This window comes from Canis lupus, chromosome 11 (genome assembly GCF_048164855.1).
Source record: "Canis lupus baileyi chromosome 11, mCanLup2.hap1, whole genome shotgun sequence".
Classification (NCBI taxonomy): Eukaryota; Metazoa; Chordata; class Mammalia; order Carnivora; family Canidae; genus Canis; species Canis lupus.
The window spans coordinates 35,988,330-36,014,905 of NC_132848.1; the positions used below are offsets into that span (position 1 = coordinate 35,988,330).

Below are 26,576 nucleotides of genomic sequence, written 5' to 3' on the forward strand. Positions count from 1 at the left end.
TACTTATAGATCTGATTCTGATTTTCGTTTATTCATTTGTTGTTGTTTAAACTCCACTTATGAGTGGAATTATACAGTATTTATCTTTCCATCTATCTTATTTCACTTAGCATAATGCCCTTTAAGTTCATGCATGTTGTCTCCAATGGCACAATCTCACCCTTTTTTTTACAGCTGTGTAATCTATGACATATATACCACATCTTCTTTACCTGTTTATCTACTGATGGACACTTAGGTTGTTTCTATACCTTGGCTCTTGTAAATAATGCTACAATAAACATAAGGGGTGTAAATACCTTTTCGAGTTAGTGTTTTCATTTTCTTTGGGCAAATACCTGGTAGTGGAATTACTGGATCATATGGTATTTATATTTTTAACTTTTTGAGGTATCTCCATACTGTTTTCCACAGTGCCTATACCAATTTACATTCCTACCAACAATGCATGAAGGTTCCTTTTTCTCCACATCCCCACCACCTCTTGTTATTTCTCGTCATTTTGATATTAGCCATTCTAACTGGTGCAAGGGGGAGATCTCGTTGTGCTTGTGATTTGGATTTTCCTGACAAGTGATAGTAAGGATCTTTTCAAGTGTCTGTTGACCATCTGTATGTCTTCTCTGGAGAAATGTCTCCTTGGTCCTTTGTCCATGTTTTAATTAGATGATGATGATGATAATGATTGAGTTGTAGAAGTTCCTTATATATTTTAGATATTAACCCCTTACTGGATGTATCATTTGCAAATGTCTTCCCCCATTTGGTACATCGTCTTTTGTTTTCTTGATGGTTTCCTTTGCTGTGCAAAAGCTTTTTATTTTGATGTAGTCTCAATAGTTTATTTTTGCTTTTGTTTCCCTTGCCTTGGGAGACTATCTAGAAAAATGCTATGGCTGATGTCAGAGAAATTACTGTCTGTGCTCTCTTCTAGGATTTTTATAGTTTCAGGTCTCATATTTAGGTCTTTAATCCATTTCACATTTATTTTTGTACATGGCATCAGAAAGTGGTCCAGTTTCATGCTCTACCTGTAGCTGTCGAGTATTCCCAGCACGATTTATTAAAGAGACTATTTCCCGGGGATCCCTGGGTGGCTCAGCAGATTAGCGCCTGCCTTTGGCCCAGGGCATGATCCTGGAGTCCCAGGATTGAGTCCCGCATCAGGCTCCCTACATGGAGCCTGCCTCTCTCTCTGTCTCTCATGAATAAATAAATAAAATCTTTAAAAAAAAAAAAAAAAAAGAGAGAGAGAGACTATTACCCCACTGTATATTCTTGCCTCCTTTGTCATAATTGACCATGTAATTGTGAGTTTATTTCTGGGAACATTTTGTGCCACTGATCTCTGTGTCAATTTCTGTGCCAGGCCATATTCTTTTTTGTAATTCAGTCAACACGCTTAAAACTTCAATAAGTAAAACTTTACTAATACTTAAGCTAACCTTTTCACTTGCCTTCTTCTCTCTCTCACTACATGCTAATTTTTAATAAAGTTTAAATATATTGGCCATTCATAAGAAGTTAATCAGGAATTTCTTTCAATGGCTAGTTTCCTTAGCCAACTGAGAGATAAGTACACTTTCCCACAATTTTTTTATTTTCATAATTGAGAAGTCAAATATTACAAGACCACCTTAATTTAAGCACAATTCTCAATTATAATGGCAAATAAAATAATTTTGAACCTACCTTGAGAAGTTCAACAAGTCTGCATAATGCCTTAACCGAGGTTTTGGTCATTGGCTTTTGCATTGACATGTAGAGATTCATTGTGGTTTTAATAATGGTACTAATACTGTATGCATACAAGAAGCCCTATAAAAAAATAAAACATTGATTATAATTGCAAGAAAAAGTTTCATTTCTTCAATATTTCATTCTCTATGTAACAATAATTATGGCTTGGCTTGTCAATAACTATTGTTTGTAAAGTTCATTTTAAAGTCTGTTTTTAAGATTTTTAAACACGTTTCCTCATACAATATATACATGATGGTAAAGTTTCAAAACAATTCTTAAAAGTGTATGTAACCTATTAAATACCGTAAGTTCAGTACTGCTGAAATTATGATACATAATCACAGTTAAAGAATCTTCCTTTATACAAACAAACATACCCTTCAAGGAAATAATCTGAATCTCAAGAATATATCCATTCATCCTTATCTTACCTGCCAGACACGAATATAAAGACTCTTATCTGCTGCAGACAAAAGCTAAGAATTCAAGGAAGGAGAAGTGAAAAATGAGGAAAGCTGCTCTCTGGCCAGTACACATATCAAAAGGTATTTTTCACTTCCAAGGCAATTCCCCCTTTCCTTTCACCTAGGGCAATCACCACTGTCTATCTGCTACCATGTACCCTGCCTATGTTGGTGCTAATCAGACTTTATCTCCTTCTAGCCCAATAAGAACAGATTCTCTCCTACCCTTCGATTCACAAAGGAAGAATACAGGTCTTGTGAGATTAAAAAATACTGAGTGCTAGTAAACCCAGGGAAATGGGATGGAATAAGAAAACAGGGAAAAGGATATGATCTCTCAGATATATTTTCAGTTAGATCCAGAAACACAAACATATATAGTAACAGAAATTCTTTGGGTATATAAAGGACCAAAAAAAAATACACATACAGTTTAGAGATGAACCTAAACTACACTACTGTGGATATATCCAAGGAGCTGTGGCAGAAGCTACACACTAGTGATGCTCAATTTCTATTCTTTTCCTCTGCTGTGAGAGAGAGAGAGTACTCTCCCCATCGGTGTTAACAGTGACTCAGCAAAGGAGTGACAGTCAATGTGGGTGGGACAGGGAGTTTCTCTGAAGTAATAATAACTCTGTGATAAAGAGATGTGCTAAATTAAAGAATAAGAAATGAGAGGGAAGGTAGTATCCTGAGAAAAGTAACAGACAATAAAACCAAAGCTTGGGGCATACACAAAGAAAGAGCCTCAAGTCTTATCTTGTCAGCTACAGGACTATTACACCAGACTCTGCTGCAGTGCAGTACCACAAAAAGTTAAAAAACAGAAACAACAAACAGCAAAACTGTAACTCTAAGGCAGGGAGAAAAAAGGAGTTTCTTTTTTGAGGGGAAAGGAAGGAGAAAGAACTCATGGGGTGATATCTATCACACCATTCCCAGATGGTCAATAATTTGTGAGAGATACATATGAATGATGTCTTTTAAAAATCTAAATGGGGACGGAAGAGGTCTAGCTCTGTTTCTGTTAATGGTAGAATAAATAATCTGGACCAATCTTCCTACAAAGATCAACTAGCAAATCTGGGCAAAACATTTTTTTTTAATCTTTTAGAAGGCATCAAAGAACTACCAAGAAGGTAAGGAAATATAAAGCCAAAATCTAGAAGACAGAAACTCAGAGAAGTAAGCTTGGCTTTTGTGGCTGCTTTCCCCTTAAGAGGCATCTGCCCCATTCCAAAAGAGAAAAAAGACAGAAACCAAACATTATCTTTAAACACCTCACACTGAAAGGAAAGGGGAATAAAAATAGGAGTTCATGGCCCATCAAAGAGGGACAGAAGTCTTGTAAACCTACATTCTGGATTGGGATCCTGAAAAACTACCCCCTGACAAGTAAGGGTGAACTCAAAAAATAGCCATCATAAGATTTAGGTCCCACTTCAAATCATCTCAATCCATGACTGGGTTGAGGTGATCTGGGTTGCTAATTGTCCTAGACTAGCTGTATATTGGAGGCAAAGATTATTAAATCCTCTCTGGAGAAAAAGAAACAATATCCAGATCTTCAAATTACAGCCATAGGTTTCATATACAATGTGCCATACATTAAAAAATAACCAGGCATACAAAAAGACATATCCAAAACCCAAGAAAAAAACAGGTAACAGAAATATCCAGATAATGAAATTATTGGCAACTTCAAAATAATTATGCTGAGTACACTGAAGGAAATGAAAACTTATTCATAAAAAGAAGCTATTAAAAAAAGCTGAAAAGTAAAATAATTAAAATTAAGAATTCAGCAGATAAGCTAAACAGTAGATTAGACATAGCTGAAGAGAAAATTAGGAGAGAGAGTGATAATAAAACAGAAATAGTACTTGAAGAGTTGATGGCTGAGAAATTCCAGAAGCTCTATAAATCCCAAGCAGTACTGACACAAAGAAAACTACATCTAGGTACCTCAAAATAATATTGCTAAAACCCAAAAAGTAAACCTTACAAGCAATTAGAGAAAGACTCACATTGAGAAAAGCAACAAAACTGACAACTGACTTCTCAAAAAATAAATAAATAAAGGAAGCCAGAAGACAATAAGGGAGGAGGGAGGTGAAGGATCCTGCTAACCCATAATTCTGAATGTAGCAAAACTACCTTCCAAAATGAAGTTGAAATTAGATATATCTAGACAAAAAATGGTGATAATTCATCAACAGAAAGACATTTTAAATGAAATATTAACAGGTATTCCACAAACAGAAGAATAAAGAGATGCAGGAAGGATGAAAAGCAACAAAACAAATATGTGGGTAAATCTAAATGGACCCTAACTATAAAAAACAACAGCAGCAATAATAATAATACCTTGTGAAGTTTAATACATGGAATCAAAATAAATAGCAGCAGAGGTGAAAGGGATAAAACTACTCATTTATTTTGGAGTTGAAGGTTAAATGATGCATCTTAAATCCTCACAGTAACCACTAAAAAACAGTAAAAGAATATAGAATTTAAAACCTAATAGTGAGAGAAATAAAATGATGAAATCATTCAAAAGAACAAGTCAAACAAACAGAAAGCAATCAGTCAGATGCTAGTTTAAATCCAAATACATCAGCAATGACAAAAAGGTAACAAAAAGGGGTGCCTGGGTGACTCAGTTGGTTAAGAGTCTAACTCTCCTGGTTTCAGCTCAGGTCATGATCTCAGGGTTGAGATCGGGCTCCACAATGGGCTCTGCACTCAGCACAGAGTCTGTCTATCCCTCTCCCTCTGTTCTCCTCCCCCCTGCATAGCCTCTCTCTAAAATAATAAATATTTTAAAAAATAATGAAAAAAGAAAGATCAAACTGGGGAAACTTATGCTGCTTTCAGGACACAGACATTAAATGTAAGGAGCCAGGATACCTGAGTGGCTCAGTTGGTTAAGCGGCTGCCGTTGGCTCAGGATTGAGCCCCACATTGGGCTTCCTGCTCAGCAGAGAGTCTGCTACTTCCTGCCCCCGACCCCAGCTCATGCACTCCCTCTCTCTCTCTAATAAATAAAAAAATCTTTAGGGGCGCCTGGGTGACGTAGTTGGTTGAGCATCTGACTTTCAGTTTCAGCTCAGGTCACGATCTCAGGGTCATGAGACTGAGCTCCATGATTGGCTCCCATGCTGTGTGGGGTCTGCTTGAGATTTTCTCTCCCTCTGCCCCTCCTGCTCATGTGCTCTCTCTCCCTAAAATAAATCTTTAATAAAACATAAAATCTTAAATAAATAAAATAAATAAAAGGAGCCAAACAGGTTGTAAGTAAAAGGATCAAAAACAGGACATACCATGTAGACCTTAACTAAAAGAAAACTGGTATACCTGTTACTGTCACACATACAAGACCTATGATAAGGATAATAATAATTTTCCTATGATAATTTTATAATGATAAAAGGTTCAATTCATCAGAAAGATATAGCAAAATTCTCAATTTTATGCACTCACTTGGTCTCGAACTATATAAAATAAAAACTGACAAAGGAAAAACAAATCCACAATGCCAGTGGGAGATTCTAACCCAATTCTCTCAATAACTGATACAATATCCAGACAAAATCATTAACAAATATGACCTACTTGACATATACAGAACACTACAACCAACAAATACAAGTTACATATTCTTTTCAAATGTACATGAACTGTTTATGAAAGCTGACCATAATGTGAATCTCAAATTTCAAAATACCAAAATTATTTTAGTATTTCTAGAAATCAATAATAAAAAAATAACTAGGAAATCCTCATATCTTTAGAAATTAAAAAATATCTTTCAAAACAACTCAAAGACCAAAAAAGAAGTCACAATAAAATTTCTTAAATATCTTGAACTAAAGGATAATGGAAATGCAACATATTGAAACATGGATACAGCAAAAAAAGTCATGCTTTGAAGGGAATATAAATGTATGTAATTAGAATATCTAAATTAATAAGTTACACAGATCCAAACATAATCAATTTCAGTTTTTAAAAACAAAAACATAACCTATCCTATCCAGTTTTTTTCAAAGTGTAATTTCTATACATTGGATTAACAAAGAAATGACCCCCAAAATATTCTAAGTAAGAAGATGCAACTACCTGTATAAAAACATTACATCTATTGGTGAGGTCTTCAGCAAATTTATCCATTTTCTGCTCTTTAGATAAAATAGATTCCATTTTCATCATCCATGAGCTCACAAAGACGTAGTAAGACTGTACATCTCTAACAAAGGAAAATATTGCAGTTACTCAGCACAGGAAAGAAAATTTACTTCCATTTCTTTGAACTGATTGGGATAAAATATTTCCTTGCAGCAGTCACCTTTCTGGTTTTCAAACTATAGACATCCTACATACATATATAATTTACTCAACAAATGTTTACAGAATGCACTGTTTCTCAGTACTAAAAACAAAAGTTAGCAGTAAACAAAATGAATAAAAATCCCTGCCATAATGAAGCTTACATTCTAGAAAGAACAGCTGTATAACAAAGAAACCAATAATTAAAATCAGTAAGACATTAGATGATATATGCTATGGAAAAAAATGCAGCAGGGAAAAGAGAGACGTGAGTGGCAGGCACAATTTTAAATACAGTGATCAAAGCAAGCTCAATGAAAAGATTATTTTGAGCCAAGATTTGAAGATGAATGAGTAATCCATGTAAATATATGAGAAGAGAATCGTAGGAAGGTAAATAACAAATGCAAAGGCTCTAAAATAGGAAGTATGTCTAGTATGTTCAAGTAATAACAAAGTCAGTTCAGCTGGAGGTCAGAGAGCAGGTAAGAGAACACAAAAGGAAATTAGAGAAGTAGAGGGTGGTGGGGAGGATTGGGAAAGGTGGAGGACATAACAGGATTTGTGTAAGACCTTGTAGCAAGGACTTCAATGAAAGTCACCAAAGGATCTGAGCAAAGTAACCTAACTCTGAAGAGGACCAATATTATCTTGACTGAAATGTTAAAAATAAACTATAAAGGGGACAAGGGTAATAGCAGGAAAACCACATAGGAAGCTACTGTGATAATGCAGAAGGAGATTACAACTTGAGCCAGAATGAGAGACAAAGTGGTCAGAATCTGAACATAAAAGCTGCATTTATAGAACGCTTACTGTATGCCAGCCACTGTTTTAAGCACAACGTAACACAAAGTAACTCATTTAGTCCTCACGTTAACCTTATGAGATAGGTATTAAGATCTCCAATTTACAGAAGAGAAAATTGATACATCAAAAAGTTACGAAATGTGCCCAAGATCATACAACTGGTACATAGCCAAACCAAGATATAAGCTCAAATCTAGGAAGCTTTCCTATATAGGAAAGACTAAATTGATAATATAATTCTCCTCTGCAGGCCAGTCACAAACACTAAATCACTCCATAAATGAATGCCAAATTGCTCAAGATGGGAACTTTTAGCCCAGAAGCTGATTAATATATGTATTTTTTATTTTACAGATTTAGTGTGAAAAAAATGAACAATTCCCCTTTGTGGGAACTAACATTACCAACTGTATTTAAAAATCTCCTTCAGGTCACCTGGGTGGCTCAGCTGGCTAAGAGGCCTGACTTGATTTTAGCTCAGGTCATGATCTCAAGGTTTTGGGATCCAGCCTGGCATCAGGCTCTGCACTCATTGGGGAGTCTGCTTGAGGATTCTCACTCCCTCTGCCTCTACCCCTACCCCTACTTGAGCTCTCACTCTCTCTAAGAGAAATAAATAAATCTCAAAAAAAAAAAACAAACGAAACATCCCATTATTGCCAGTCAGAATCAGCTAGAGGATAGCTCTTAGGGCAAGAGACTGAAGAGACTCACTTGATTGAGACCAGAATCCCACACTGGTTAGTGCCAGTCATACTGCCAAACAGTCTGATAGTCTCAAGAACTCGGCCTAAAGAGGGATTACACCAAAATTTTTAATAACTGTGTTTTAAGGAGATGAAACCCTAGCATCAAATCTCAGAAAAATTTCTGCTGAGCCAGGACTCCATTAAACAAATGACACCAATAGTTGTACTTTTGGCTTTGCCTCAAATGATGCTAACATTATTTGATTTATGGGTTTTCTGACTTGTGGATTATTTGATTTAAAAGTGTGGAACACAGAGAATGAGTAAGGTACCTAGGGCAATGCCTCCACTTCTGAAGAGGCTATGATCGGTATTCAGCAGGAATAAAATATATAGGAGGGAACAGAAAGGTCATAAGCAAGGACAGAAGCAAGAGGTCTAGAGATCATGAAGCGCTCCCTGACAGTAATCAAACCATGAACATTATTGAAGGCGGCTAATACATCAGTCAAAGGCAGTCAGTTTTAGATTGGACCATGCAGGATAAAGCGGAGATTTGCTGTTAACACCACTCATCACTCCCACATCCAGACACCAATCTTCGTCTCTTGTGAATTTGTAAAAATGTAAATGCTTCAAGTTTTAAAAAGTTAATAGAGTCCAAAAATATCCAAGGGTCTGTCAGATGGCCAGCCTTATTTTAAAGTACAAACAGGAAAAAGACTAACGAAAAAAAAATCTCCTCTCTCAATATAAAACATGTAACAGTGTCAACACAGGTTTGAAATGAAGGTTCATACCTCTATCCTGAAAAGTCAGTATTTCCAGTATCAAAGTGGTGTGAATGAAAAGAAAATGCAGCAACCTAAAAACCTTGGACTTCAGTCAAGACTGACTGGGGCACTTGGACAGGTAGTCTACTGTGTAGTGTAGGAATAAGGAAACCGTCCCCCACTGCTTCTTTCTTACTTAGTTACTGAACTCAGAGTGTGACTGGAAAAAACATTAGACAAAACTCATGCTGATCACACTGTCTCTCCTCTTCTGGGTTTCATTTCAGTAGAGTGAATTTTAGGTTTCTTAAGGAGAATTCCAAGGAGAATGAAAAAGGCACTATCCCCTTTAGCTCCCTGGAGCCTGATGGTGCCTATGTATCTTTGGAATCAAAGAATATAGAAACACAAAATGTTATCATGTTGTGGGAGGAGGTGTCTTTGAAAGTCAATTTATTCAATCTTCCACCTGATAAGCCTCCCTTCCTACACCTTGGACTACTAGTCATCTACAGTCCACCTACACAGCTCTAGGGAAAGAGCACATTACCTCCCAGAGCAGTCTTCACAACCCTGTTGCAGACGCTCTACAGGATTGGTACAGGTCTGCATGCCTTCTCTGACATGTGCTTAGCTGTGTGACCTGGCAAAGTTCATTTCTCTAAGCCTCATTTTCCTTATCTAAAAATAGGATAAAAATAGTACTAAAGAGTAGCCATTAAGAGCTTGTGCTCCAGAGTTAGGACTGTTCAGCTCTGCCACCTACCAGTTGTTTAAATCTGGATAAGTTTAATCTAATCTCTGTACTTCAATTTTCTCATCTATAAAATGACCATAACAAAGTATGTGCCTCATAGGATTCTCTGATGATTAAAAAAGATGATATATGAAAAGTCGCTGGAAGAGTTTAGTTATTGGCTTACAGAAAGGACCAGGTTAATATTTAGTTGTGACCTTTATTATTTTCCACATAAGAGGACTGTTGCAAGGTTTGCATAAGACAAAGTGTAAAGCCTTTAGCATAATGCCTGCTACAAAGAGCTTGATAATGCTGGTGACTATTATTATATCATCTTCATCTTTTGGTTCTGGTTGACCTTCTGAAGCCACAGAGATCAAATCTGTTTCCTCTTCAATCAGAATGTCCTTCAAATATTTAAGGAGCTCACCACATCATTCCTCAGATTTTCCTTTTAAAGGCCAAACAATGTAGAGATTCTTCAAAGGGCATGGCTGTCAGGTCTTTGACATACCCTAATCAACATCATTTAGGGTTGCTGCATTCTGTGTTCCTCTCTATAATGTAACACCACCAAATACCAAGTATGATCTAACCAATAAAAATTCAGTGAAACTACCAATTCACATGTCCTAGATATTATAACTACCAGTTTCCATTATCCTAGTATAGTTTTAATGTAATACAAGTATGTATTGGCATTTTTAGTAACTGCATCACACTGTAAAAGAGTAAGCTTCTGATAATCAAAATATCCCTATCTTTTAATTACTGCTACTAAACCTAACCCCTGTCTCTCCATCTTATTGAATTCAATTCCTTAAATCCAAACTATGTCTTTTTCCCTTCTCAGTTGTTTTAAAATGTATGAGAGAGCTCTGAAATCTCTGCTGTAATCCTGCCTGAACTAAGTAACTGTCATTTTTCAAAGATTTTAATCACAGGACTGGGAGTACTAAGAGGTGCTTTAGGGGACCTCCTATCTTCCAGACATACTCCTCCTCCCCTCACTCTGCAGTAGTGGCCCAATTTCCCCTTGATAGTCAAGATCAAAAGAAGAGGATAACTATCCCCATTTTCTTTTAATCATGTCACACACATGGGCCAGCGGCACAGTCCTGTGTCACTTCACTTAAAATCTTCATATAGGTCAACACGTAACTTTGGCAGCATACTAAAGAATGTACGGTAAATTTTTTTTTTTTTAAGATTTTATTCATTTATTCATGAGAGACACAAAGGGAGAGAGAGGCAGAGACACAGGTAGAGGGAGAAGCAGGTTCCATGCAGGGAGCCCGACGTGGGACTCGATCCCGAGAATCCAGGATCAGCCCTGGGCCAAAGGCAGGCACTAAACCACCGAGCCACCCAGGGATCCTCTCTGTACGGTAAATTTAAATATTGAATCTAGGTGATGAGAACATGTGGGCTCACCATACTATTTTCTCTATTTTGCATATATTTGAAAATGTGCATAGGAAGACCCAGACAAAATATAAGGATGTAAATATCAGAAGAAACTAAAGTTAAGGGATGCCTGAGTGGCTCAGCGGATGAGTGTCTGCCTTTGGCTCAGGGCCTGATCCCGGGGTCCCAGGATCGAGTCCCACATCGGGCTTCCTGCATGGAGCCTGCTTCTCCCTCTGCCTGTGTCTCTGCCTCTCTCTCTCTCTCTCTCATGAATGAATGAATGAATAAATAAATGAATGAATAAATAAATAAATAAATAAATAAATAAATAAATAAATAAATAAAAATATTGCAAAAAAAAAAGAAACTAAAGTTAAAAGTGTTCTTTTAGAGAATAGTACTCAGGTATGGAGGAAAGTGGGCTGGGGACAATTATTTTTCTCTTAAACTTTTAGTACTTCTTGATTCTAAAATATATGCATACATTACTTTCATAAAAATAAAAATTAAAAAAAGGAGTGCATCAAATTAAAATCAACTCCTCCAAAAACTATCACTGAATCATGGACACACAATGTGTTTAATGTAATCAAATGACATCTACTACAAAACTTCACTTTACACAAAAAATGTATCTGATAAAAAGTTCTGTGTGTATGCATGTATGTATGCAAATACATGTATATATGAGTACATACACACACACACACCCTCCATAAAGTATAATTTTCCTAATTTTTTTAAGATTTATTTATTTATTTATGATAGAGAGAGAGGCAGAGACACAGGCAGAGGCAGAAGTAGGCTCCATGCCAGAAGCCCGACGTGGGACTCCATCCCCTGACTCCAGGATCATGCCCTGGGCCAAAGGCAGGCGCCAAACCGCTGAACCACCCAGGGATCCCTAATTTTCCTAATCTTAACTGAGTTTAAATCTAAATCATTTAAAACAAAACAAAACAAAAAATCCTAAAAAAAAATGAGACTGTCCAAATTTTTCTCTAGTAATAAATATATTTGTTCTTAAAATCAAATGTTTTCCATATATTTAGAGTCAATATAAGATCTGAGAATATAAAGTATCTGAATATTTTCATTATAGGTACTTATAAAACCTACTTGGTAAGTGATTGAGCTTTCTGCTGTAGGAAAGTATCTCTGTGAATTTTAATGGCTTGAAGACTTTTTCTGTCTAGAAGTTTGGCAGCTGCTGGTATTTTCTGGATCAAAAAATTATCAGGAAACCAAATAATATTAGCAGTTAGAGTGATGGCTGGTACCTGAAATAGTAATGTAAGGAAAGTAAATTAATAAATGTAGAATAAGCAATCAGCTGCTTATTAGTTCTACAATATGCAATAGAAGACAATTCATAATCATAAATACAATCATTATGAAACAAATTATCTTACTGTGGCACAATTAAGGCATTCCGATATCTCATGTGGAGCATGAAAATAATTTTATTCTGCCTCAGTATTAAATATACACACACGTATATACTCTTACAGATTTTTAGATAAAAATATGCAAAAAGCAAACAGAAACTTGAATCCTCATTGCTTTTACTTTTATTCTACATTAGTGAAAAAGTGAAAGACCCAAGATACTGGGTTCTCCTAGTCACGTATCACTTGATTCTACACACAAACTAAATTTTCAATTTTGAAATCAGATGTCATATCATGGAAATAGCAAAGATGTAAAACCAATTTTAATTTTTTTCTATTTCAATAATGAGAAGGAATAGCAAGAAGAGAAGAACTGAAGAAAAAGAAGAGAAAAAATAACAGTAATAGGAAGTTATTTTATAGGAAAATATCTGGAGAAACCTCCACAAACAGGTGTTTATGTGATGTGGAATTATGCAGTACCTACATTTACTATATCACTTACTTCCAGAATGCTTGGTTTTTAAAAATAAATACTATGATATTATTTTTATAATTATTACAAAATATTACAAAAATTACTATTCTTGTAGCAGAAATAAAACACATTTTAGAACATCCAATTTTATCCAAAATCTTTTTCATCTACTCAAACTGAAAAAAATAAAAGTTCCAAGTTCTTACCTTCTTACAAATATCCAATAAAGACTTATAAAACTTTTTATCAATAGTTCGAAAAATTTGAAAATGCAGTACAAAAAGTCCACAAATTCCAACATACTTGTCTCTCTGGTCAATTTCAGAAGGTTCTCCTTATAAAACAATAGCATGAGAGAAAATCAGAACAAATATACTTAAGTTCTATGTTCAAGGAAATGCAAACTTCATCAACAAAAATTTAAAAATGCCTTTTACATTACCAAGTTTGGCTTCTACATTTGTAAAAATTGAGCGAATACTATGTGCAAATTCTTCAGCAAAAGTGTTATTTTTTGACACAGATACTCCTCCATTGAGAGAGTCAAACTGCTGTTCTATACAAGCCTAAACAGGAAACATTTAAAGAGAAATTTAGACTCTCAGTAATAAACTATTAAACAGATCTACATATAGAGTGTGTGGTCTATGGCCATACCACCCTGATGGGCCTGATCTTGTCTGATCTCAGAAGCTAAATATAGAGTGTGTGATAAACTTCTACATTCATCATTTTTATTTTACTAACACTGAGGCTCAAGTTTTTACCTTAATGTCATCTACTGTCTAAATCCTTTTGAATGGAAAGTATGTATGTACTTAAATATCTGAGTACCAATTAGTGCAATAAAACTGAACCACAAATTCGGAATTTTTTTTTTAAGATTCTATTTATTCATTTGAGAGAGAGAGAGAGAACATGAACAGGGTGTGGCGAGGGGAGAAAGAGAAGTAGACTCCCCACTGAGCAGGGAGTACAACATGGGGCTCAATCCCAGGACTCAGAGATCGTGACCTGAGCCAAAGGCAGACACTTAACCATCTGAGCCACTCAGGTGACCCACAAATCCATAATTCAACATGAAGAAATATACACAGTGATATTCAATAATGTACAGAAGACATATCTGATGAAGCACTGGAAAACATGTTTTATTATTTTGCTTTGCACTTTCAAGAGTAGAATTAATTTTTCTGAATATAATTACTTTCCTACCACTTAATTATAGCATGTATAGGAACGTCTCCTGGAAGAGTACCTGGATGGCTCAGTCAGTCAAGCATCTAACTTTAGCTCATGTCATAGTATCAGGATCCTGGGTTCAAGCCCCACCCATGTCAGGCTGCACACTCAGCGGAGGGTCTGCTTGTCCCTCTCCTTTTGCCCCTCTCCTGACTCATGCTTTCTCAGATAGATAGATAGATGAGATAGATAAATAAATCAATCTTAAAAAACGTCTAGATATGGGCAGCCCGGGTGGCTCAGCAGTTTAGCACCACCTTCAGCCCAGGGTGTGATCCTGGAGACCTGGGATCGAATTCCACATCAGACTCCCTGCAATGGAGCCTGCTTCTCCCTCTGCCTGTGTCTCTGCACCCCGCCCCCTCTCTCTCTGTCTCTCATGAATAAATAAATAAAATCTTAAAAAAAAAAAAAAGTCTAGATAGATAGATAAATAAATCTTAAAAAAATGTCTCCTGGAAAAAGAATCTGTAAAAATTGTGATCCTGAGCTTAACATAATGTACAGACTTGTCAAATCACTATGTTGTACACCTGAAGCTAACGTAACATTGTGTGTCAACTATACTTCAATTAAAAAACAAATTATGATCATATAAAATATGTTAAAAATAGGGGCCCCTGGGTGGCTCAGTCGGTTAAGCATCAGCCTTTGGCTAAGGTCATGGTCCCGGAAGCATCAAGCCCCATACTGAGCTCCTTGTCAGCAAGGAACCTGCCTCTCCCTCTCCCTCTGCCTGCCACTCCTCCTGCTTGTGCTTTCTGTCAAATAATAAATAATAAAATCTTTTTAAAAAATGTTAAAAGTAACCCTGAATCGATTTTAAATATAAATATACTGCAATCTCTGACAAATACTATCCAAAGTAGTGCTATCCAATAGAACTTTCTGTGATCACAGAAATGTTCTACATTTGTGCTGGTATGATAGCTAGTCACAAACTAATTGTGGCTATTTTTCCCCCAGCTTTAAGATATTATTGATATATAACATATTTAAGTTTGAGATGTACTTTGAGTTTGAAATGATTAGATTATACATGCGTTATGTGCTTTAGGTTTGAGATGATTAGATTATATGCTGCTATTAAGCACTTGAAAGTGCTATAGAAAGTGAAATTTTACTTTATTTTAATTAATTTAAACTTTAAAAAACTACTAAATGGTAGGAAGCTACCTAGACTACACAAATCCAAATCATATTCCCTGAGCCTAGGAAGAATTGTTAGGTATTGTAACAGGGATGCCTGGGTGGCTCAGTGTTGAGCATCTGCCTTCGGCCCAAGAGCATGATCCTAGAGCCCCAGGATCGAGTCCCACATCGAGCTCCCTGCATGGAGTCTGCTTCTCTCTCTGCCTATGTCTCTGCCCCTCTCTCTCTCTCATGAATAAATAAAATCTTTTAAAAAATAAATAAAAGGTATTATAACAAACTCAAATTTAGAGGCTAACAACAAACATTAACACAACTGCTTAGATCTTATTCTTTACAGTTTTATCTTTTTACATAATTAAAAAAAAAACTTCATCCCAAAACAACTCGTACTATTAATTTTGTCTGCTACTAGATACTAAAATCTGTATTTTAGTACACTAACAATGTTTTAAACCAAAGCACTTTAAAGAAAACATATTTCAACAGTATGCTATGAAAGTTGTCCTACTGTAGTTCTGAGCTGGATCAACTAATATAAGCCCATTTAGTATAGCTCGATACAGCTCTCATACCTGAAATATCATTCCATCAAGTAACTGCCCTTCTAGCTTCAGCAAGAACTTTTCAAATGGTTTTAGTTTTTCTTCTTGAATTCCAAATTTTGAAGGATTGTGATGGACAGATTTCAGTAACCTTATGGAAGATTAGGAGAAAGACCTTCAATTTTCCTTATAAAGTTCTTCAACTGAAAATTTTCCAGGAAATCAAAATTTTAGATTTGTATTTCTTGTTTAGCTCTATATATTTGAAAACCTAAATAAAAACAATACTAATATATTTAATTTTCTAATCATACCTTTTTATATCATCCTAAATTCAGGTATCTGGTACTCTCTTGATACCAGATGAACAATATAAGATGCCTCAACTTAAGTCTTAAGAATATACAATGAAATAAAAACAGGTTTCAGGAAAAGAATGGTCACTTGACTAACCCCCCCAAAAAAGCTGGTTCTAAGGTAGTCAAATTAACATTCCACTACATTTTAAGAATTAGGAGGCTCAACAAGCTCATCTGAAATTTAAAAATGGTTACCATATTCATAAAAATATTTTTCTCATAAAAATATTTGACATAAGATCCTTTTAAATACAGATCTCCAAATCTTTTAAAAGATCTGCACTATTTACATTTGTTTCTTACTAATATATTAACTCTACAAAGAGACTATTTTAAACATTTTAATTGGCTCACCTTTTATACATAGTCCAGTGCTCTTTCAATGTGACATGATTATCAACAATTTCATCCAGGGTAAGCAAAACAGTTAGCAACTCTCCCAAGTGCTCATACATAGTCTGTCAAAACACCTTTAATGATTACCATTTAATCACTAGTTACAAGTTAAGCTTCCTATGGATTTTTAAAGTTAAACACACTGAGCTAATTATTACTGAATTAAAGCAGCGGGTGAATCAGTTTATTAACGCAGATGAAACTATTAATCCTCAGATGGAACAATAAACCTTAAATAGAGAAATGCCTGCCCACTACTTCATCCTTAATCGTGATATTGCAGAACTGTTTCATTCTCCAAAGTGACCACTTAGAGAATCTGCATTTCCCCTTACTGGGAAAAACTAAAAGCTATACTGATAATAGGTCAGTAATGTCTCATCAACTTCACAAACAAAAGTGAGCAAAGGCAAAAAAAACAAAAACAACTTTAAGAGTTTTGCTATAATTGTACTCCCCAATCATATAAACTCCCCAGTAAAATGTAATAAAAATTACAGTTTTACAGATCAACTTAAATTACTTTTACCTGAAAATGAACTCCAGTTGTCTCTATAATTTTGGGTGCAATCCTGTAATAAAATAACATCCAGTTAAGAAAACAATTTGTTTTTTGACACTGTTCATTTTTATTTTAAGGAAAACACATAGCAGCAGCAGCTCTTGGAATTTTAACATGTACGTATCTTTAGTTGGCTGTCGCCACTAGAATTTATGAGACCATACTCCACTTTCCTAAAAAGAGAACTAACTTGTATATATAGAGTCAGGGTTATGCTTGCCTATAGCTAATTTAATGGGTAGGAAAATGACAATATGTGGCCCATGAATAACCCTAGCCATTTAAACCTAAAGGATAGCTTCTGGGATGGAGGTAGAGAAATAATAAAACTGATACTAATTTCTTTCTAAATAGTTAGAATTTCTCAGTTCCCAACAGGAATCTTTATCATCCTAACCCAAATTGGCACTTGGAAACTAGTCAGGTTTATTTCTGAGTCCCCATTCCTACTGAAAAACAATGCATTCAATCAACATTGTACCAAAGTCAGAAGCCCCAGGATAATTCAATTTTACTTGCTAGACATCTTCTACTCAGCAGTAAATAATTTAAGACAGTACTTGTATATCAAAGCACATATAGATATTCCATTCCACATGATAGAATATCTTAAAAGTTAAATACAAAATACAAATAAATTTCATCTTTCTTGGATAGGGGTGTGGTGCTGAGGAGTCCTCTTTGAATCACACATCAGGTACTGCAGGGGTTGGGGAGCTATGCTCTCATTTGCCCTCTGGCCATGAGAACAGCTTCAGTGAAAAAACAAAGCATAAAATAAACACCTGACTGAGAAAAACATGAGAATGAGAAACCATTAACACAGTCTTCGAGTTTATAAAGAGAGTTAAGATGCAGCCTGGTATAGTAAGAACAACAATGAATGGACTGATGATCAAAGAACAGCATCTCAATTGCTATGGAATCTTATATACCTCCTCTGGGCCTCAATTACTTCTCATAATTGAGAACCCCTTCTCATATACTTAAAGTTACTGTGAAATTATAATCCAATAGTAAATGGGAAAAATTTTAAGTATTAATCAAATATGAGATACTACTTTGCGGTCATAAGAACAGTAAGGGCTAAGAAAAGTTCCATGTGATTCTACTAGGCCAGGAACAGTCAATGTAAAGGAGAAATAAGGAGAGAGAATTTGGTACATGTTCTAATTCCATATTAGGCTTTTCCTACATAATCAAATTTAAGTAATATTGTCAACATTCTTATTCAGATAGATAACACCATGGCAGAAACTGTCTTATTAACCTATGTACTATACACATCAAGTAGTGTTTGAAACATCACAAGTGTTCAAAGGATATTGAATAAAGGAATGAAAGAATGAGTAAACAAATGAGCAAACAAGCAAAAAACTATTTCAGGTAACTAGTTTTATAGAAAAACATTCCTGGCATCTCTCTTTTAAGTGCAAAAATATTTATAAAATCCATTACTTGTTACTGATATAGAGGGCAGCCAACTGATGGACTACATTCATCACCACTTCATAGCACCTCGTAACAAAACAAGACAGTTCCTGAAATGACAAGTTGAGTATGTGTTATACAGTTGCTTTTTTAACTGTCACCATTTCTCAATTTTATGGTAACAACGTTAAACAAAACAGTTTTCAGTAAAATTTCCAGTTAACCTGCAGCCAGACAACTTCAAGAATCCTTCAAGCAATCAATTCTTAACTCCTCTCCTGCATCCCAAGGTCATTCTAATGCCCCCACAGAATTTCCTTCATCCTTCTATTTTAAGTCTCATAGTTACTCATGTTATTCTTAAATGACAGAGACCATCTTATTGCTTCCCTGAATATTCACTGCCCAGCATGGAGGCTAAATTTCAACTGCTTCTCAATAAATTTCTGTCCTAAGTGAATAAATAAATGAACATCTGAATGAAGAAGTTCAAAGACTGCCAATTTAGAAAGTAAAATAACGAGGAAAAAGGCTCTCCAGAAATCACGCTGAAATAGCTTCAAATGTTTATTATCTTTGTCCTTTTTTTAATAAAAAAGCTTGGCACACAGAAAGGGAACTATTAATTATTGCAAGAATATGTTTGTTATTAAATAACTCGCATCTAGAGGATCCCTGGGTGGCTCAGCAGTTTGGCGCCTGCCTTTGGCCCAGGGCGTGATTCTGGAGTCCCGGGATTGAGTCCCGTGTCAGGCATGGAGCCTGCTTCTCCCTCTGCCTGTGTCTCTGCCTCTCACTCTCTATGTCTATCATAAATAAGTAAATAAATAAATAAATAAATAAATCTATAAATAAATAAATAAATAAATAAATCGCATCTACCCATGTCATAAACCTTCTGAAAATTTCTTTTCAGAAGCTCTCAATGCTTAAACCTAAAAAAGGTTTGTATCCTCAAGTATTCTAAACCTGATTAAACCTGTGGCTATTCTTCTTTTTTTTTTTTTAGATTATTTATTTATTTATTCATAGAGATACAGAGAGAGGCAGAGACACAGGCAGAGGGAGAAGCAGGCTCCATGGAGGGAGCCCGATGTGGGACTCGATCCCGAGTCTCCAGGATCACACCCCAGGCTGCAGGTGGCGCTAAACCGCTGTGCCACGGGGGCTGCCCAAACCTGTGGCTATCCTAAATTTTAAGTTCTACAAGGGAAGGAAGTTCTGTTGGATTTGTGCACTGCTGCAACCCCAGCATCAAGAACAGTTCCTAACATATGGTAGGCTTATAAAACATTTACTGAAGGCTTAAAAATGGAATTTTATGCAGCTGTCAATGAGATCAAAAGACAATTTAAAATATCTGAAAATGAAAATAGATAATGCATGTCAATCTTCCTTAAATAGCTCTAGTTTTACCTTTCTTATTAAACTTCTAAAAGTTCAATAAAAGCAAAGAACAGAAAATGCAGACAAGTAGTGCAAAGCAAAAAAGCCAAAAACCTTTTACAGGTATATAACAGACTACTTACAAAAGGTAGAAACAGAATGAATTAGCCAATTAAAAGACAGAGATTTATAGATGTTCAGACTGCATAATAAAGCAAAATCCAGACACATGTGGTCCTAAAAAACACAACTAAAACATAATGATATTGAAAGACTGAAAGAATATAAAAAGATAAATCATAAAAATGTTGACTAAAATAGAGCTGGGGCAGTGACAAAATAGTTTGTTAGCATTCCTATAGCTATTATATATACATTTATATAATTATATATTATATACCTAATTATAATTTAACAAGGTCAACATATAAGATTCAATTTATAAAGAATGATTAACAATTCTAAATTTGTATGCACCAAATAGAGTATCTTGAAAATAAGAAATCCAAATTTGAGAAAACCAGAGGGAGAAACTGACATATTCACTGGAACCCCGCAAATGACATTTCTTAGACTCCTACCAGGAGGCTTTTCTGTTAGGTTCTGCCAACAGGTGGCACTAAAAGGACACTAGAAGGCAGGAAAAGGACCTTTCCACTTGCTTTTTTAATCAACAAAATCCAGGCAAGAGCAGTTCACCCAGCTATGGCAGTTTGCTCCAGCCTCCTTTTCTTTCACCACTCCAGAACCAACTTCATATTGTCCTCTCAGAGGTACCCGTCAGTCAGGCAGCACTGCCTCCTTCATAGGTATCAGCACTAACTCCGCAATGCTTCTGCTCTAAGCTCCCAGATTCTGGCAACCCCAATCCTTTTTTCCCTTGATGTAAAGGTGGTGTCTGCTTCCTCTGGATGACCTCACTATTCTCTTTTCTTTTAGCCCTCCAACTATTATATAACCAATTTTCTATATCAAATCTCCTCTTTTGAAACCTAACACATACCATAAGAGAAATCCAGTTCAACAAAATGCTCTCAATTACAACAAGGAGACAAAAAACGTAGTAAAGATATAAATGAATTGAATCTATTAGAGTATGCTTGATTCAATGAAATACATCAAATCTTAAACGTAATAATCAGAAGGCAGGTGGGATTAGGGGTGTTTTTTCCTTATCTCCAATTTTTGCCTTTGTCATATAGTACTAGCATTGCTTTTATAATGGAGAGAGAAGAGGAAGTTATCTCAATTTTTTGATAAAATTAAACCAAAGACCTAGAATAACTAAAACCCTGCAGTGATGAAAACATCTGGTTTATTCTGATCTGACTGAAACATCTGGTAAAAGCATCAAGATCTACTTTTTAAAACTTCATCACAGCTTAATCATTTCCACTAACAATTTTTTCTGACATAAATTATCTTTTCCTACCTGGTACAAAGTTTAAATTCTTTTAAAAGGTATGGTGACAAACCATCACAAATGAAATTATTTAAAAAGAAAAAAATTACTTTGTTTTCTTATTTCCATAAAATGCTATGAAAATCTTTCAGGGTTATGACCTCTTTAACTATAATCCAGTGCCAACTATCTTACTCTCAAAATACATATTCTTAGCATTTGAAGGTTTCAGAATTTTTTTTTTTTAAAGATTTGTTTAGAGAGCACGCACAAGCACATGAGAGCGTGCTAGTGGGTGGGCAGAGGGAGAGAGAGAAGCAGACTCCTGCTGAGAAGGGAGTCCATGGGTGGGGTGGGGGTGGGATGGAGCTTGATCCCAGGACTCTGGGATCATGACCTGAGCAGATGGCAGATCCTTAACCAACTGAGCCACCCAGGTGCCCCTCAGAAATCTTTTTTGATTGGGTATAATTTACCCAAACTTTTCTTTTTTTTTTTTTTTTTTTTTCAAACTTTTCAAAAAAAAAATTAAAATGAAAAATCAGTTACCTGTAAGAATGAAATAAATCTTCCCATTTGAATTTGGCAATCACCTTCCACCATGCTGGAATCTGTAGCTTTAAAAAGCAACATGAAGAACCATATTTTGACTTTCTAATTTAAACTCAGTCAAAACCCAAAATGAAAAATAAATATAATTTTTATTCATTAGTATATCTTCTAATCTGCATAGTATTGAAAAAAGAATTTTTATACTGAAAAGAAACTGAGACAATCATTAACCATTCAATTAAAAGTAACCATCTGTTTCACTATTTAATGAATTCAAGGAAAAGCCTTGGAGTAACATAAAAATTACAGATTTTAGAGAATTTGCTACTGCTTCATCACTCAGGTTTTTTCCACCTGCTTATCAAACAAGTAAACCAACAGAAAAATTTGAATGCCTATTTTCTCACAGTAATACATATATAATCATGGTAGTGCTAGAATTGTCAACTTTCATTCATTTCAATCTTAAAAAAGGCATCATGACACTACAATGTAAAACTTTAAAACTTACCTCCTTCTCCATAAAACAAGAGACCATTATAAAATTTAGTTTCAGCCTGTTTAAAAAAAATTTAAAATAATTTTAAAGGTTGCTATTTTGTTTTTAAATTGCTAGGCTCTCTTGTTATCCATATTTAATAATTAGAAGACTATATCACATATACAAATTCATTTAAATTCAGAAACTGCTTACAAAACAGGTAAATTCCAATTATCTTTAGAGTACCAAAGATATTACTGATACTCAAAGTTATTTCTTAATTTCTTTACCCCCGTTTTGTCTTTTCTGAGCATTCTAATTGTCCTATATCCTCCCACATACTATCAAAAAGGTACAGAAAAAAGAGGAAGTTTACCAACTTCTACCAGTTTTAATGACCCATGGGCAAGAAAATGCAAAACATATTAAAAATTCAAAGCTTTAACAAAAAAATCAGTTATATCTAAGGGCATCTGGCTGGCTCAGTCAGCAGAGCATGCAACTCTTGATCTCAAGGTTGTAAGTTTAAGCCCCATGTTGGGTGTGGAGTCTACTTAAAAAAAAAACACCAAAAAAAAATTGTTAAAAAAAATTGTTAAAACATATACATGAAAATATATATAAATCTATAAATATATATATATAAATATATATACACATATAAATATATATACAAATATGTATAAAAGTCAATTATGTTTAGAAAGCCAGTATATATGGCAGATAACATAGACTTGGAAGGTATGCAGACCTAGACTCAGTTACTACCAGTAAAATGTTAGGCAAGTGATGCCCTCTTTAAGCCTATTTCCTCATCTATTCCTCAGGTTATCTGTCTCTCTAAGTATGTACAAGTATGGGGTCTCGCACAAAGTATACTCAATGAATGGTAATCATTATTATTAATATTACTTTAAATAAATAATTCATTCAACATGCAACAAATCCTTATGTACACTATATACATACACACACACGCATTTATTTGCTTTTAAATCATATTTTTAACATCTTAAGAGTATAATTACCTCATACTTTAATTTCTTGATTTCACAACAAAGTGCAGCATAAACAGTGATGACCTTGTTCAAGACCTAGTTTGATGAGTACAAACATAAAATTAAAAAATCAGTTATAGAAGGTAACTAAAGCATTTAAAAAATAGATTTTTAGGTTTAGAAATCTATACCTTGTTTTCAGTCTTTATGAGTTCCAAAAGGGAAGACTGTTCATAAGGCAAAAGCTATAAAAACAAAGAGAAAGAATATTTCTCTATAATTTGAAAAAAATCATTGAAATTTTAAAGATACTAATTGAGTCTAGCTCTATTCTACTTAAACTTGTTGGACCCTGTATTTAGCACTAACATACACCAGATGGGGAGTGACTGCTAATGCATATAGGATTTCTATAGGAGTGCTGAAAATACTCTAAAATGGAGTCTGATGATGGCTGCACAATTCTGTGAATACACTAAAACCCAAAGAATTATATGATATGTAAATTTCAAGAGTGAGATCTGAATTTCAAGAAACAGTTATTAAAAAAAGTCAATATGTAACTCAAGACAGTGTCTAATACATGATAAACATTCAGTATATGTTAATTATTATTAAAGTGGTATCAAGCTATAGTTTCAAAGACCGAACAAGATAGAATGTTCTCAGAATGGAACAGAGCAGAAGTGACTTATTTTATACATTAAAAAAATTGCTCCCAAATGAAATTCTACTACTGAAACTAAATTACACTATATGTTAAATGGAATTTAAATAAATACTTTAAAAAAAAATCAAAAAAATAAATTATGCCCACATTAAGATCCCCTAAATGGCATAAGGGGAAATGATGGAAATCTTCTATATCTTCATCAGAATACAAGTGACATGTGTTTGAGAAAAATTCACTAAACAGAATATTGCAAATCTATGCATTTCACTATATGTAAAATAATCTCAATAAGGAACAAATAAAGAATGAATATTCTATTCCAACCCTTTCCATTTTCTTGATGAAAAATAAAGGCTATCTCAGAGGTGTGTGCCACTCATTAAAAAACGAAAAAAGGCACACACCTACATGGCTTAGAAATAAGGATATTAACAATTTGTCTCCAAGTTTCTTTTAGTTCTCTAGATTCCAAATAATAAAAATATACAGCTGACCTTTGAAAAACACAGGTTTGAATTGCGTGGGTCCACTTACATGCAGGTTTATTTTTTTTATAAATGTAGTACAGTGCTCTAAATGTATTTTCCTTATGATTTTCTTATAACATTTTATTTTCCCTAACTTATTATAAGAATATAGTACATAATACGTATACAAAATATGTGTTAATCAGCTGCTTATGTTATTGGTAAGGCTTCTGGTCAACAGCAGGCTATTAAGTTTAGGGTGGCCCTAAAGTTCTACGCAGATTTTCAACTGTGTGAGAAGTCAGCACTCGTAACTTACATATTATTCAAGGGCCAAATGTACATTCCACTTTTTAAGATTATGTTTTCAAGATATAGTATGTCCTGAAAATGTATACATAAATTAAAAATAAAACAAAATCAAACCTTTAATGCTATTGGATCAAGATTGAAATCCCAAACATCACCAATTGAATCATCCAATGCATCCTCAATTCTTCTCAATTGAGACGTATACTCCTCAAGAAATTTCCCATAATTCTTAAGTTGGACTTCAGCATGAATTTCTGAATTTAAATTTTAAAACAGTATGTAAGAAGTACAATTAACAAATTATAGGACATTTACTTCAAATAATTCCAAAAGTCACAGCAAAGTAGTTACTAAGCTTTTTAAAAGTATTATTTTGCAATGTCTGGACTTCTTGAAAATAAAGTTTCAAATTTAAACAATAATTCAGTTTTAATCCTTTCCAAATAAAATAATTTAAAAAGCTATAGATATTAGCCATATACAACTACAACACACTTAAACTATAACTTTATTTTTAAAAATTTACTTATTTGAGAGACAGAGAGTGAGCAAGAGAGAGAGAGAGAAAGTGCACAAGGAGGGTGAGGGGCAAAGAAAGAAACAGAATCCCCATTGAGCAGGGAGCCCAAGGTGGGGCTCGATCCCAGGACTCTGGGATTATGGCCAGAGCTGAAGGCAGACACCCAACCAACTGAGCCACCTAGATTCCCTGTAAACTAGAACTCTAAAATGCTATAAAAAGGTTATTGTCCCCATATACCCCGTAAGTTAGGGCTTTTAAACAACCTGAATAATGCCTTAGACAATTCAACATCTTGAGTCTTTTTTGCAAAAAGAAAAAAGGAATACCTGACTCAAGTATAAAAATGTGTGTTGTCATAGAAGCAAAACTTAATCATCATTCGTAAGTCTCTATGCTGTTGACTAGTGTCTAAAAATACATCTATTGTTTTTAAAACAGTTTTAGACTATTTTATCATAATGAATGTTATTTCTATAATGTCCAAAATTTACCAAGATATTTTAATTATCAAAATAGAGTTGGAAAAGCCAGTAAAGAACACTGAGTACAGAATACAATGCTAATATTTACAGAATCCACAGATTATATAGAGGACTCTAAGGAGTCACTGAAATAAACTGGACAATAAAAGTATGTCTAGTCATTAAAGTTAATAATTGAAAGGAAATATTCTACCATACACATTAAGAGTTCATTATTTATTCCAAAGGCAGCAAATCTGATTCAGTTTCTTTTATTGATCTGAATAACTATTCAACCGTGTTGTCTAAAAAAACTAAAATGTTTCTCTCCTTAAATTAACAATGCAAAGGAACTCTAAGATAAGTATGTCCTAAGGATAAAGACCCAGCTCCCCAATCTCCCTTATTTCGCAATTAATGCTCTGAATCAGCTGGATCCATGCAATCCATTAAGGTTCCTAGCTTTTCATATGAAAAGTGCATTAAGAACACTCAGGAGCTGAAGGTACCAATCTCTCTTATTAAATAGATTAATATCACTAAAGAGACAGATTATCAACTTGTATTAATCTTAGAATTTCACTAATATAATCATTTTGGTCTCTAACTTGTGCTGCATGGAACTTCATCCGGTACGGTTTTTTAACCTCGAACTTCAAAACGAAACTATTTAATTTTATGAAGTAAAAGTTGCTTTTAATTTTTGAGACCTTTCTAGGTGCAATGGAAGCTATAGGGCATCCCTAAAAAACACCACATATCGTAAATAAAAGGCATGGAAGAAGATAAACTGGCATTCTCTTAT

General features: G+C 34.6%; 1 protein-coding gene across 1 annotated transcript in view; it reads right to left on the reverse strand.

Annotated features, from left to right (window-relative positions):
* WASHC4 (WASH complex subunit 4) overlaps positions 1-26,576 on the reverse strand; it is a 53,950-nt gene that overhangs the window by 26,667 nt on the left and 707 nt on the right. The window contains exons 2-15 of the mRNA XM_072844258.1: positions 24,902-25,041; positions 23,527-23,580; positions 23,366-23,431; positions 22,368-22,413; positions 21,854-21,921; positions 18,544-18,626; positions 17,053-17,095; positions 16,482-16,585; positions 15,799-15,919; positions 13,272-13,395; positions 13,036-13,163; positions 12,080-12,240; positions 6,333-6,459; positions 1,693-1,818 (exon numbers count right to left, since the gene is read on the reverse strand). Of these exons, the coding sequence (XP_072700359.1) occupies positions 1,693-1,818; positions 6,333-6,459; positions 12,080-12,240; positions 13,036-13,163; positions 13,272-13,395; positions 15,799-15,919; positions 16,482-16,585; positions 17,053-17,095; positions 18,544-18,626; positions 21,854-21,921; positions 22,368-22,413; positions 23,366-23,431; positions 23,527-23,580; positions 24,902-25,041 (1,391 nt within the window). The remainder of the gene's footprint in view (positions 1-1,692; positions 1,819-6,332; positions 6,460-12,079; positions 12,241-13,035; positions 13,164-13,271; positions 13,396-15,798; positions 15,920-16,481; positions 16,586-17,052; positions 17,096-18,543; positions 18,627-21,853; positions 21,922-22,367; positions 22,414-23,365; positions 23,432-23,526; positions 23,581-24,901; positions 25,042-26,576) is intronic.